Genomic DNA, 15,151 nt, shown 5'->3' with positions numbered 1-15,151 from the left:
AATCTCTACTTCAGTTTCTCAGAGGTATCTGAAGTGCTATCTCCTAGGCTATAGTCCTCATTTTGCCCCAAATAAAACTTAACTTGAAACTCTCATATTGTGCATTTTTTTAAGTTGAAAAGGGGATTTATTCCTTTATGATTGAGAAAATGTCAGATGCACTTGCGAAAGAACAGAGGTGGCAAGCGGTGCTGGAGACTAGGGGAACTTTGTCCGCAGGGCCCCCTAAATGCTGCCCAAGATCTGCAATCTTTTTACTATAAATTAAACATTGCTTGAGGGCACTTCTCTGATTTTCTAACACTGGCTCAGTCCTTTGCTTCCTCTGATTATTGCATTCTCCAGAAGCAGAGGAGTGAAATAATTGAGTCAGGCTGCCTGAGTGCACATCCTGGCCTTGCTCTAACTTGCTGACCATGTGACTTTGGTCAAGTTCTTTACCCTCTCAGTGCCCTGCCCCTGCTGTTTTCTCTGTACAATGGGAATAATAAGCATGCTTGCTGCCAGAGGTATGAGGGGTAAGGAATGCTGGTACTTGTGTTTGTTGTTACTTTGGTTTTCATGGACAGCTGCCCAACATATTAACCTTGGCCTTTCATGGAGCCCAAGAGTCCATGGAAGGTCTGTGTCTTGAGCTCTAAGCCCTGAACTCTATGCATTCCTTTCTCATACTTGCTGTGAGGAGAGAACCATTTGCTTTGCAAATATCCAGGAGAAGGGTAAGGATATTAGGACCTTTTGTTCAGCTGGGATTGGAGAGAAACCCTGATCAACCTTCTCCTCCTCTCCCCCACCCCTAAAACAACTCCTTTAAGGAGATCTTTTAAGGCTAAGTGTTCTCTACCAAAGAGGAACCATTGATGTTTTAAGAGCATTTGCCACTTGCCTCTGCAGACACTGAAGCCTGTGCTGCTGCAGCTGGTAGAGAATGAGGCCCTCTGTGCTCCAGGGAAACAAACATAAATTCTGCAAAAGTCTCATTTGGAAAATTCTCCTATTAAGTGACCGATCTTATCTCATTAACTCTCAGTTCAGTTCAGTCACTCAGTCGTGTCCGACTCTTTGCAACCCCATGGACTGCAGCACACTGGGCTTCCCTGTCCATCACCAACTTCCGGAGTTTGCTCAAACTCATGTCCATCGAGTTGGTGATGCCATCCAACCATCTCATCCTCTGCCATCCCCTTCTCCTCTTGCCTTCAATCTTTCCCAGCATCAGGATCTTTTCAAATGAGTCAGTTCTTCTCATCAGGTGGCCAAAGCATTGGCCAGCTTCAGCATTAGTCCTTCCAATGAATATTCAGGACTGATTTCTTTTAAGATTGACTGATTTGATCTCCTTGCTGTCCAAGAGACTCTCAAGGGTCTTCTCCAACACCACAGTTCAAAAGCATCAGTTCTTCAGTGCTGAGCTTTCTTTATGACCCAACTCTCACATCCATAAATGAGTGCTGGAAAAACCATAGCTTTAACTATAGCTTTGACATAGCTTTGCTTCATATCTAGGAAAGTACTAAATCCCTTCTTGGTGACATCAACTCCTCATGACTACAGAAAACCTCTTATAAGGTAAGCACTTGATTGCATGGAACTCCCTCTTCACCAAAATCTTATATATTGACCTTTCCCTATTACCCCTTTGGAGCAGTGTCTCAGAGCTAACTGAGGTGCAGTCTCCAGGGCTGCAGTCCTCATTTTGCTCCAAATAAAACTTAACTCATAACTCTCAGGTTGTACATTCCTTTTAGTTGACAGTTGCATGAGATGGTATGGATGAAGGGGAGTGGAGTAAGAGTTTCCAGGTCCCAGGGGCAGGCTATCTCTGCTTGGATCTGAGCTCTGCTTCTCAGTGTGACCTCGGGCATTTTACTTAAGTTCCCTTAAACCTCAGTTTCCCCAATCTGTAAAAGGGATGGCAAGGCAATAATAGTATCTGCCTCAAAGGGGTTTTTGTTTGTTTGTTTGTTTGTTAGCATTAAGTGAATTAATCACCTGGCACATTGCATGTACTGAGTAAATGTTATTACTCATAAAATGTTACTTATTTATAAATAAGCTGTTATTATTTTCAGGACTGGGCCAATTCTAGTTAGTTAATTCATCAAGTTCTTGGCAGTCAATGACCAGAGGCCAAGTGAGTCTAAGGCCTGGGAAAGGTCAGAGGAAACTGGATAATAGCCCTGGGAGTACTTGTATTGAAGTCTGTATGTTCCTTCCCTGTATTCTCTGTGAATCCAGATTGAGTCTGGATTAGAAGCTCCCAACAGTCTGATCAGCATCTTTCTGAAGACCTTGAACACTCACCTGGTAGATCTCTAAGTCAGAGGTGTCACCCGGAGTGCAGCCAGTGATACCACCCACAACTGGGATTTTAGGCAGACTAATTGGATGTCCTGGGGCTGGTGTAAACACCAAAGGTAAAACCACACTTTTGCTCCTCTCATTGCCTTCTGGGGCTGAGTGATCCTGAGACACAGTGTGGACACCTGGGATATGACCTTGTGGTGGGTTTCCTGTAGGTGCATCCCCTTCTGTCTGGGTAGTTAGGCTGGGAGTGGAGTGGAGTGAAGGGAGGCAGATCCTAAAACATTGAGATTCTCAGCCTTGATCTGCAGCCATTTTTACAGCTATGTTTTCTCTGATTTTTATGGCTCTCTGGGGCCTTGTCCCAGCCCTTGCTACTTCTCCCTTCTGAATAAAAGCCTAACTAGAAATGTGTGCCCCACCCCTCCTTGAATTTCTTCCATCCTCTGTAAACCAAGCAACCTTCAATTAAACAGAAGCAAGTTTGGAAAGTGATACTTTCTCACTCCAGACTTGGTGAAACCTCACAAATTTCTAGCCATTACCTGACATATGCTGCTACAAAGAGCAGGAGGCTGGGTAGGACCATCTCCCATTGTCCAGTCAGGGACAAATCCTGGTCAAATGGCAGACTCACTTCGCTTGTCCACACTCCTCCTCTAGAGTCCAGATGGTCCCTTTTGACCTGTGGGGCCCACTCTGACCTGTAGTGACTTTGAACCCAAGGCCTGCTTTATTCCTGTGCCAGGTAAGCCATTTTCCTAAATGTATCTTCAGTCAATAATCTTTTAAGGTTGTTCCTACCAAGTCTCCATTGTGTCTTGGGGTTGATTGTCTAAGAAGGAAAACACAGATAAGATTCAGAGAGTAAATGGGAACCATGTGACCCCTCATGTCCCTTTATTTCTGGGCTGCCACCTTGCCACCTGGGAGCCAGGTATGCGGTGGCAAGGTCTGCAGTGCTACCTATAAAAAGCTGTTAAGTGCCCATTCAGCCTTGGAACTCGCATGGAGCACTTTCCATTAAAATGGCAAATTACTGCTTCTTGGTGGTGAGTCTGTCCCAGGAGGCCCAGCTGAGCTTTCAAAGTACCGGCTTCCTCTCCTCCATTTACTCTGTCTCTACCCTAGCTCTCTTCCAAGGCTTCCTTGTCCCCTTTCTCTCTGGAAGCTTCTTTGGGTTCATAACATAGTGGGGAAGGAAGGGAAGAAGAGGGAAAGAGGGAGGAGGGAAGGACTAAGTGACCACCCAAGAGCTTCAGAGGTAAAAGAAAGTGGATCTTTCTGGTGTAGGAGGACAAGGCCATTTCCTCATGTAGGATGATGAAAAGACTTGGGCTAGCCATTCTGATCCCAATGTTCTGCCAACCACAGAAGGAGCTCAGTGCATAGACTGGACTAAGATTAATTAACAGGAACAATTAGCAGAAAAAAAAATGGATGAGGCAGAGGTTTTTCTGAATGAACACTCTGGGGACAGGTGTGAGGGTTCTAAGGAGGAAGGCAGACAAGATCTAAAAGAGCTCATGCAATTCCTCCAGTGCTAACTCACCCCCAGAGATGATGCCCAGACTGTGGATAGGAGCCCAGTGAGACTGGCCACTGGGCCAGGCACAACGACTCATCCTGGGTATGACTAGGTATTAATAGCTTGGATGAAAATAAAATTTAAGACCATCATTTTAGTTGAGAAGTAGAGCAAAGCTTGTTCTGGAAAAGGTGAGTTCTAGTTCTCAGTGCTACCAGAAGTGACCTCTGCCTGCCCACCCCTTCTCCACCTTTATTGTCTCTTATGCTCTTCTCCACCACTTTGGATTATCTTTCGAGTCTGTTCATTCAACACAGGTTAATAGAGAGTAGATCATGTTCCAAACACTGGACTGGGTAGTGGAGTTTCAGCAGTGTAAGCACAGTCCTTGCCCTCAGGGAGTTCATAGTCTAGTGGGCAGACCAATAAACTAGTGCCTTCAGTGTAATTCATGCAGAGATAGGGGTGTGTGTGTGTGTGTGTGTGTGTGTGTGTGTGTGTGTGTGTGTTAGTCTCTCAGTTATGTCCAGCTCTTTGGACCTCTATGGACTGTAGCCCACCAGACTCCTCTGTCCATGGAATTCCCAAGGCAAGAATGCTAGAGTGGGTTGCCATTCCCCTCTCCAGGGGATCTTCCCGACCCAGGGATCAAACCCTGGTCTGTTGCATTGCAGACAGATTCTTTATTGTCTGAGCCTCCAGGGAAGCCCTGTCACAGGGAGAAGAAAGCACAAATCCCGAAGAAACCTAGAGGAAACACAGAGAACATTACAAATATTCTCTCTCTTGGGGAGGTCTTCCCTGATTTGTTTTCTATAATACTTTGCATATCCCAGTTTTATTGCTTGTGTCATTGCACTGCACTGAGGTTTGATTGTGCTTATAGGTTTGATTTCCCACCAGGTTCTGAGTTCTTTGAAGGCAGGGAGCTTGCCTAATTTTTCTTTTTGTTTACAGTAGCCAATATTTGGGCTTCCCTGGTGGCTCAGGGCTAAAGAATCCGCCTGCCAATGCAGGAGACTCAGGAGATGCCAGGTTAATCCCTGGGTTGGCAAGAACCCCTGGAGAAGGAAATGGCAACCCACTCCAGTATTCTTGCCTGGGAAATTCCATGGATAGAGGAGCCTGGTGGGCTACAGTCCATGGGATCACGAAAGTGTCAGACACAACTTAGAGACTGAACAACAAACCAGTACTTGATATGACTTTGTTGAATAAATAGCAGGTAAATAACAGCTAGTTCCTGAACTGCTCACTATCATCTGAGCTTTCAGGTAGCTCACTGAATGCCTACCTTAGCCACCTTCCTTGAAAGCATCACGCAGGGGTCCATGTTGGGAAAGGACTTACAGCAGGCCCCAACTCCCCTTCTCACTTTACTGCTCTGTGCTGTCCCAGGCCAGCCAGGGAAATAATGACCCTGCTATTTATCTCTTGTCTTCTTTTTAGGGCTGGCCCTCCTGCTGCAGCTGGGTAAGTGCCCCATGGATGCAGAGTATCAGGGGTCCCTGGGTACAAGGGACATTAGTCAGGGCAGGGACCATCTCTTATTTCCCTGCCAATCCAGGCACAGCCACCAAAATTGTCTGTTACTTCACTAACTGGAGCCAGTACTGCTCTGGGGTTGCCTGCTACATGTCCAAGAATGTGGACCCTTGCCTCTGCACACACATCATCTATGCTTTTGCTGGCATGACCAACTACCAGATCACAACCATCGAGTGGAATGATGAGACACTCTATGCCAGCATTAACGGACTCAAGCACTAGTGAGTTCTGTGCTTGGGCTCTGGGCTGAGTTGGAAGCCTTTCAGAAGTCCTTAAAGATACCAGTATCAGAATGCCCAGTCTTTGAGTCCTGTTTGCAATCACCCTCATGCTTCATTGGCAGAGTTGTTAACATCACTCTCCCCAGGGGAGGCAGGTTGCTGTCATTTGCCTAGATTATTTTCTTAGCAGACCCTCTGCATCATATTCTATAGGTCCCACAAGGTACTACCTACAAGGGATTCATTGTGAGTACAGTTCCTGGAGTTTGCTGCATTGCAGTGAAGTCCCACACCACCCTATGAGCTAGCTACCAGTTTAACTTAAGATGGCTCTCATGCCAATTAAATACATGGCATATTTATTGGGTGACTACCTATGAATTGGGTGAGCCAGGCTTTATGCTAAGTGCTTTTCATTTTTTTTTAAATGTAACCTTCAGAACAGAAGCAAAGTTTTAACAGATATTTTAAATTGAGGACACTGTATCATATAGAGGTTTTCCTTAGACCATACAATTAGTAAGTGGCAGAATCCAGGAATGCTTGGCCAGTTTATCAGATAGGTTAATTGACGCTTTGGTCCAGTTGGGAATCAGTGGGTAGGTTTTAAGATCAAGCTCAAAGGACCTGGTGCCTGCTGGGAGTCACCATGGAATAGAGGAGTTAGGTTTGAATCCTGCTCTGCCAGCCTTGGTAGCTGGGTGATGTGAAACAAATTGCTTAACTTTTCTGAATATTGCTTAGAGGGCAATGTGAGACTAATAGTTCCTGCCTGATTATAAGTGTGACAGGAGCAGTGAGTGTGACATGCCTGGCATTTGGTAAGCATTTAGTAAATTGTAGACACTTCTACTGCCCCTATTCCCTGCTGTTTCCTTTACAAGACTCAGACTTTCAGCTTTCCAGTCTTGTGTGTCCCGACAACTCCAGCCCACCTACCATCTGTGTTAAGGGACTGCTTTTAGAGTCTTTCATCCTCCCTAGGATGGCCTGCCTTGTCTTCCCCTGAAGCTTCCTGTCAAAGCAGAATCCATCAGCCCACTCTCAGGGCCAGAAACAGGAATCTGTTCAATGAGTATTAATTAATACTGTGTCCTGGAGGTACCTATAGTAAGAGAGTGCATGTGTGCTAAGTCACTTTAGTTGTGTCCAACTCTTTGCCATCCTGTGGACTCTAACTCACCAGGCTCCCCTGTCCATAGGAGTCTCCAGGCAAGAATGTGAGGGTGGGTAGCCATGCCTTCTTCCAGGGGATCTTCCCAACCCAGAGATCGAACCCACGACTCCCGTGTCTTCTGCATTGCAGGCGGATTCTTTACTGCTCAGCCACTGGGGAAGCCCCAGTAAGAGAGTACCTTGCTCTTACAGAGAGCTTTGCTCCCAGCACAAGAGCATAGACTGGTAATAGGGCAAACCTGGGGCTGCTCAGGTGTGGGATAAGAGGGTGGTCAGCAGATGACTTCACTCTCCCTGGGGAATTTCATTTACACTGGAATCTTCCTATCTCCAGCAATACAGAACTGAAAACCCTGATATCTGGTGGAGGCTGGAACTTTGGGACCCAGGGGTAAGACTTTGTATTCAAGGCAGAATCACTCCCAGATTACTCAGTCTCATCCAGACGTCAAGTGCTCTAAAATTCTCTGACACAGGTTGTCTCTAGATTTCAGGTATCAGTTTAGGTATCCCTTAACTTTCTCATCAGAGTTCTCTTTGAAGTTTTTCCTTCCTTGATCATAGCTCTTACCAGGCTGTATTTTAACTGACTGTCTACTTATCTATACCTTCCTCCAAAAAAGCTCCTCCAGGGCAGAAACTATTTTATTCATCACTATACCCCAGCACTGCTACTGCTAAGTCACTTCAGTCATGTCCGACTCTGTGTAACCCCATAGACAGCAGCCCACCAGACTCCCCTGTCCCTGGGATTCTCCAGGCAAGAACACTTGAGTGGGTTGCCATTTCCTCCTCCAAAGCATGAAAGTGAAAAGTGAAAGTGAAGTCGCTCAGTTGTGTCCGACTCTTGGAGACCCCATGGACTGCAGCCTACCAGGCCCCTCCATCCATGGGATTTTCCAGGCAAAAGTACTGGAGTAGGATGCCACCAAATGTCAAATGAACGCCTTGTAACTTCAGTCCAGTAAAGCTTGATCTTTCCTCTGTCTCATAGGAAATGTATGAGGCTTTTGGGCACGAAGTCACCCAGAGCAACAAGCCCAGGTTGCTGATTTCTGCGGCTATGTCAGCTGGCAAAGGTACCCTTGAGACTGTCTATCAGATCCCCGAAATTCAAAGTAAGTAACCTCCAGGCCTGTGGGCCCAAGTTCAGAGCTAATTAACCCTGAGACCTCCCCCATAGATTGGCTAATGCTCAGATACCCTGGAGAGAGAAGGCTCTGTCCCAAAAGAATAAGATGATCTCAAAGCCTGAGAGAGACATGGGAAGCCAGTCAAAATTCTTAATGACAAAAGGCTACTTGGAAAAGTTAGTTGAGTTTCAAACTTCTATAAGACCTGAAGGTCTGAGTGCAATGAGTTATTGGTTATAGATTGTGCGTCTTCTATATATCAACTTTTCAAATAAAGGTGAGACAGAATGGAGTAAAGAATACTAAAGCATAATCCTTCATGACATGATTACAAACCATATTCAGTTGGGACTAGGACCTTTAGGGGAAGTAGGATGGAGAGTATTATTTTCCTTGGGTCATTTTTCTTCTCTTGTATCCTACCCCCCACTTCCCAAGGTACATGGACCCCATCAATGTGATGACCTATAACCTTAGGGTCTCCTGGGATGGTTCCACAGGAGAGGACAGCCCCTTGTTTTTAGGACCCTACGACAAGGGAGACAACAAATACTTTAGTGTGGTAAGTGAGGATTTGGGCCAACCAGCTCTGATGGATATTTTCAACCAAGTTGAGATCTCTGGCCAAGGAGTAAAAGGGAGCCTGAGGAAGCTTTATGGACAAGATGAAGATGATAAGCTTTCTTAACTCAGTTCATGTTGCCTACTTCCTTATGCCTATGATTAATTGTACTCATTTATCTTTTACACCAGAGGAAGCAGCACTGTGGTTTGGGATAATCCCAAACATTGGGGAAAAAATATAACTATCATTTTCACTGATGTTAAGAATACATTTCATGATCTATCTTGCCCTTAATCTTCCTCACTTTTCATCCACTTTCTCCCGATTCTATAAGATTGATCTTCCTGACTTGTATGGCATAGGTAGCTATATAATAAACCTTCTTAATGATTAGTAGATGTATAAATTGATTAGATGTGATTTCAGTGCAGAATTCAACCAGAGACTTTAAAATTGGCATGGGAAAGTCTCCCAGGGGAAAACCCTATGCTTAAACATTCTGAGATGCCATATTTTGCCAGTTGTGGAAATGAGAGGATGCATGACTGAACTCCAGTTACATCCCAAATGCCAAGTCTAGTATGAGGGGAAGAAGGATAATGGAACATTTCATTCCTAATTGACACTGAGCCCTGCTACCTACATAATGTACCTCTTAACAAGGGTGCCTATAACACCCAGTTCCAGAAGGGAGGGTACACCTTTCCCTTCTATGAGGCTGGGTTATGGAAGAGTCTATGTCCAAAGTGGCTGGGAAACTGAGTAGAAAGTGTTGACTATTCCACAGGCCTCTGGGCACAAGCTTAGCTGCTTCTTAGTAAACATCTTCCTTACCTTTCCTCTAGGATTATGCAATGAACTACTGGAAAAACCAAAATGCCCTGCTGAGAAACTGATGGTGGGCTTTGGGGCTTATGCCAGTACCTTCACTCTCACCAACCCTGCCAACCGTGGCCTGGATGGTCCCACCTCTGGCCTGGGGGCTGCCAGAGCCTACACTCAGGAGGCAGGGACTCTTGCCTACTTTGAGGTAATGTCCCAGAGGGCTGGGAGGACCAAGGAGATTGACTCTCTGTCCTAAAGGGTAAAAATACTTCCAAAAAAGAGAGAATTTATTCTTTGATTTCTAATCAGGGTACCCCATGTTGCCTGCTCTGAGTGTATGTGGTGGGGAGGGAAGGGTAAACTATTAATAAAATATCTTAAATTTTAATCTTTTAGAGTAAATATGCATGATTAATACTAGTAATGGTTAACATTTACCAAGTCCAAATGGATAGCCAGCTCTGTTGTCAATGATTTTTATATATTATCCTATTTAACACTCACAATGGTGAGATGGATTTAATCATCTTACACAGAAGACAGGGAGGCACAGGGGGATTAAGAAACCTGCTCAAGGTCACAGAACTACTAAGTGGCCAAGCTAAGATTCCAACTAAGGTTGTCTAGCTCCAGCATGTCAGACCCTAACCACTATGCATTAGCATCCCCTTGTTGGCTCTTTTGTGACAAATATTCTTTCAAATAAAGGAACAAATAAGCTAGATTCAAAGGGTAACTGGGGCACAAGGCACAAAGAAGCTGCCCTGTTCCTTATGCACATATGGGTATTGGCACACCCAGGAATGGCAGGAATTCAGGCCTCATCTTCCCAGCCAGCGCCCTTTCCACTGTGCCACCCACAGGAGGAAGAGCAAGGAACCTGGGTGAAATGGGAGCCATGCACTCTTGTTTCCAGTAAAGAGTGGGTGGGGTGGGAGTGTATTCCAGAAAAGAAAGAGAGGGAGAGGGAGACATGAGCCAGGCAGAGCCAGGTCCATCTGAGCCGTGATTGCTCCTCTTGCCCCAGGTTTGCTCCCTCCTGAAAGGAGCCACTGAAGTGTGGAATGCCCCCCAGGAGGTGCCCTATGCCTACAGGGGAATTAGTAGATTGGATATGCCAACCCCAAGAGCTTCATGATCAAGGTAAGTCCCTCCAAACCCTACCTTCTGTACACCTGGGAGAGGCAGGGAACCTCCCCTCCAAGTATATTGGAATTAGTACAAGAAAATACCAAAGAGAGGAAAAGCAAAACCCAAAGTGGCCCCAAGGTCTTGACCCAGCTGCAGAGCCCAGCAGTTGGAACAGCCCCTCTGCCCCTCAGCAATTGCAGCTGTTTCCTCCCTTCCCTCAGCCCCTCCCCCTTCCCATACCCGGCCCCCATGCCCCTTCCTGAACTCTCCCCTTTGACCCCCTGCCCTCCTCAACTCTACAACTCTACTCCTGATCCAGCTCTCTGACACTCTTCTTGCCACAGAACCACGGAGTAGATCTGAGTTCCTTCCTCTCCTCTGCTCCTGCTTATAGTAACTTCATGCAGGAAGAACCCAAAATCTGGAGATGAGAGATCCATGGGGCCATTAGGCATCTGCCCACTGGCCTTTCATGCTCTCATCTGGATGGTTACTGTTTATCAGACCCAAAGCCCTTCACTCTATACCTCATAATCACCAGCTCTGTCTCTCTGCCCAGACACTTGCCATGTGAAGGGCCCTGTGTATCTTTTGCCACTGCAACCCACTCAAGCTCCATTTCAGACAAGGCTTCTCAGAAGGTGGCTGGTAATACAGAGAGCACAGGTAAGACTCATTCTCCCTGACTTGGTAGTCCTAAAATCTCTCCCTGTCCACAGCTATGTTCATGAGTCCTTCAAAGTACCCGGGGAAAGCCATTTTCCATTCCCTCCTCTCCATGGCTGGATCATGGCCTTCCCTGTCATTCTGCTGGAGTCACTCCCTGTGCTTGTGCAAAGGCCACCCTACAGTCCCCCTGATTCTCTCCCACAGGCCCAGTGGCTGCTGAAGAACAGGTTGGGGGGCCATGGTCTGGAACACTGGCTTGGATGACTTCACAGGCACTTTCTGTGGACAAGACAAATACCCTCTCATGCACACCTTCAAGTCTGCACTTGGCGTCTCCACTCCTGGTGAGTAGTGATGCACCTCTCACCATCCACAGGATGACAAACTGGACATGGTTAAGGAGGAAAAAAAGACTATCCAGTGCTCCCCTCAGCCTGGCCTCAAAGGAAGCCTCCTTCAGATCTTCCACCTGTCCTAGCATGTCCATGGGCACTGGCATTTGTGACTCAGAAAGAAAGACTCAGATGGCTGCTATGGGGCAGCCCTTGGGTGGCTGCCCTTACGAAAGGTCCATCACTGTTCCCAAGAATTCTTCTTGTAGAGCTGTTCTGGGAGCCCCTGGAGAACATCCGGGAGCCTGGGTAGGGAGGGGACCACAAACACCTTGTTTCTGTTCTCATCTGTCCAGCTCCAGCCCTAGGAACTATGTGGAGTAAAGAAGACAAGCCAAGGAAGGGATGCCAAAGTTAGATGATGAGGAAAGGGATGGAAAAAAAGACAACTCTAAAGGGGTCCAACTGGCCCTTTTTCTGAGAGTGGAGCAGAGTTACAATTGGTCTCAGGATACAATTTTGCCCCTAACATAAGGTCCAGGGCACATGCAGAAAGCAGAAGCAAGATTGGGGTGGGGGGCAGGAAACCATGGGGACAGCCAGTGCTGACTGATGGACCATGTCAGGTCTGCCGGTTCTTTCAAATTTCAAGTTATCCTTACAGGTGCTCTTGGAGACCAGGCGTAATTAGTCTATTTAAACATAAAAACTAGGGAGGTATTAGTCAAAGGGTGTGTTTCAGTTGTACAATATGGATAAATCCTGGAGATCTATTGTAGAAACAGTAACTATAGTTAACAATGCTTTATTGTATACTTTACAGTTTGCTAAAAGAGTAGATCTTATGATACGTGCTCTTATTGCAAAAGTTAATAATAAAGAAGGTGAGAGGAGACTTTTGGAGGGGATGAACATGTTTATGGCATTGATTGTGGTAACCATGATGCGTACTTATCTCCATCTCATCAAGTTGTGTGCATTAACAGTTTTTTATATGTCAGTTCAGTTCAGTTCAGGCACTCAGTCATGTCCGACTCTTTGTGACCCCATGAACCGCAGTACGCCAGGCCTCCCTGTCCATCACCAACTCCTGGAGTTCACTCAAACTCACTCAAACTCATCACCATTGAGTCGGTGATGCCATCCAGCCATCTTATCCTCTGTCGTCCCCTTATCCTCCTGCCCCCAATCCCTCCCAGCATCAGTCTTTTCCAATGAGTCAATGTCAGTCATACCTAATAAAGTGGTTTAAAAAGAAAGGTATTAGTGTAGTTGGCATTGCACAGGCTCTGTGCTCAAGACAGAACTGGTTTTGAATCTCAGTTCTCACCTTAGCTGACATGAATAAAATGATTTTTAAAATTCCTCCACTCTGTAGGATTTTGGTGGGGAGGTATGGACTTTCCAGCTGGTGCTAGTGGTAAAAAACATACCTGCCAATGCAGGAGATATAAGAGACCCACGTTAGATCCCTGGGTCAGGAAGATCCCCTGGAGTATTCTTGCCTGGAGAATCCCCATGAACAGAGGAGCCAGGCAGACTACAGTCCACAGGGTCGTAAAAGAGTCAGACATGACTGAAGCAACTTAGTACACATGGAACATAGTATTTGGGCAAGCATTTAAGTGATGGAGGTAATAAATAAGCATATTCTCTCCTTAAACTAAAAACAAAACTAATAATTGTGCTGCACTTACTATTTTATATACCATACACACTGGAAAGTGCTTCACAGAGTAATTCTAAGATTAGTGTCTCTAATACAAGTAAAGGGAGGAAATTGAGGCTCAGAGAAGTTAATGATTTGTTTGTGGTCACTGAGCTCATGCCAGAGCCCGGCTATGAACTTGCATATCACTGATTCAGGCCCGGAGCATGTAACCACTGGTTCAGATAACAGAACCCCCAGTGACACTACAGACATGACACTTGTGCTGGGAAAGACCACTCTAGCACCTATGGGTTCCTTTACTTACTCTCTCAGGTTGCACAGTGCCCACCTCTACTGTGGGCTCCTCCACAAACACTGAAGCTCCCAAGACTGGCAGTGCTGATGATAGTGGATTCTGTGCCAAAAAGTCTGATGGTCTCTATCCCAGCCCCACCAGCAAGCATGCCTTCTACAACTGCATGGATGGACATACCTATGAGGAGGCTTGTCAGACAGGCCTGGTCTTTGACACAAGCTGCTCTTGCGGTAACTGGGCTTAAGCTATCCCCTTGTGGGGTCCACCGAGGACTCTAGGAACAGAATGATGATTAAATGGAAGTTTTGCCTCAGAATGCCAAGTGTCTGCTTTGATTTATGTCTGTGTGATACTCTCCTGCATGTAAAAGAGAAGTCCTGCCTTTCTGCTCCCTAGATGGCTGGAGAGGTTGGGACTGGGAGAGGAGGGGTAGTGACTGGGACCTCTCTGAACATCTCTGTGGGAAGTTCTGGAGCTCTGGGCTCCTCCTGAGGCAGAAGGGGAGTGGAATTGGGAAGGTCTAGGAGGAAAGAGAGATCAGATCCATGTTCTTTCTCATAAGTATGCCTCCAGATGGTCTTGCAAAAGGACCTAGAAAAGTGGCTGAACTCAGAACACTTAATTTACTATATCTTCTCCTTCAGGAAACTCTTCTTTCACCAGGTTTACTCATCTCCAGACTCCAGGGCTATACAACCCAAGCAAACCATACTTGTTTGAGGACAGAGCGTGATAGCCAACTGCAGGACAGTCCACAGACTCCACTTCCACACCTGTGAGCCTAGGAATAAAGTTCATCAGCATGATTTCTAAATTAGCTCACTTAAAAAAAATTAGTTCATCATCTTCATTTCCACAACACACCTAAATGTACCTTCAGTTCCCTAAGGGAAAGCACAAAGAAAATGAAAATGCACATTATAACAGGGGTGGGAGATCTCGCTCCTGACATCTCCAGGGTGGCATGGCCCCTGCTCCAAGGAGCTGAGGAACACAGCAGCTCACCAAGCCAGGAAGAGCTTCCACACTAACCAGCTCGTTTTTGGGGCCAGGGAAGGGTGGTTCTGTGCATCGTGCTCTTTGGACAAAACCAGTGTAAACAACAAGCAGAACCCCTGGAAGTTAATTTCTTTCCTTCCCATCTCATCAGCTGAAAATTAGCAGGGTTTCTATCCATCTCAGTTTGTCTGGGATAGTCCTGGTTGCTAACTATTGTCCTTGCCTCCTGTTGATTTAATAAGTTCTACTGGTTTCAAAATTTTACTTAAAAAAATTTTTTTACTAGCCATAGCAAAGTTATCTGGAATGGATTGGACACACCTCCACTTTATATTACTTCCAATTTCTGCCGTCGTCTGTACACACGGTTAAATCTAAATGTTCATTGGTGATAACCCATCTCTCTTTTCCTGGTTCTTTTCCAGGTGGTGCTGTGCTTAGTTGCTCTATTGTATCCAACTCTTTGCGAGCCCATGGACAGTAGCCTTTCAGGCTCCTCTGTCCATGGGGATTCTCCAGGCAAAAATACTGGAGTGGGTTGCCATGCCCTCTTCCAGGGGATCTTCCTAACCCAGGGATTGAACCCAGGTCTCCCACATTGCAGGCGGATTCTTTACCATCTGAGCCACCAGGGAAGCCCTGTTCTTTTCTGACAAAGATTAAATTATTGCCTCTTACAATGACCACTTGCAGATGCTCACTGACAAATGAGCATGTGCTTAGATGGAAGTGGCTAAGGACAGCTATTTCCTC

The 15,151-nt window shown here is 46.0% G+C and overlaps 1 protein-coding gene across 1 annotated transcript; it reads left to right on the top strand.

Annotated features, from left to right (window-relative positions):
- The first annotated feature begins 493 nt into the window (after positions 1-493).
- On the top strand, positions 494-13,643 carry LOC101903127 (acidic mammalian chitinase-like). Its single transcript, XM_024989854.1, is given in 14 exon segments — positions 494-509; positions 5,282-5,305; positions 5,400-5,601; positions 7,112-7,168; positions 7,265-7,271; positions 7,772-7,899; positions 8,349-8,472; positions 9,321-9,348; positions 9,351-9,505; positions 10,328-10,403; positions 10,406-10,443; positions 11,305-11,336; positions 11,338-11,444; positions 13,417-13,643. Coding segments are annotated over 14 exon segments (1,221 nt in total).
- Positions 13,644-15,151: the final 1,508 nt, after the last annotated feature.

This window comes from Bos taurus, chromosome 3 (genome assembly GCF_002263795.3).
Source record: "Bos taurus isolate L1 Dominette 01449 registration number 42190680 breed Hereford chromosome 3, ARS-UCD2.0, whole genome shotgun sequence".
Classification (NCBI taxonomy): domain Eukaryota; kingdom Metazoa; phylum Chordata; class Mammalia; order Artiodactyla; family Bovidae; genus Bos; species Bos taurus.
This window is presented reverse-complemented; position numbering and strand designations above follow the sequence as displayed.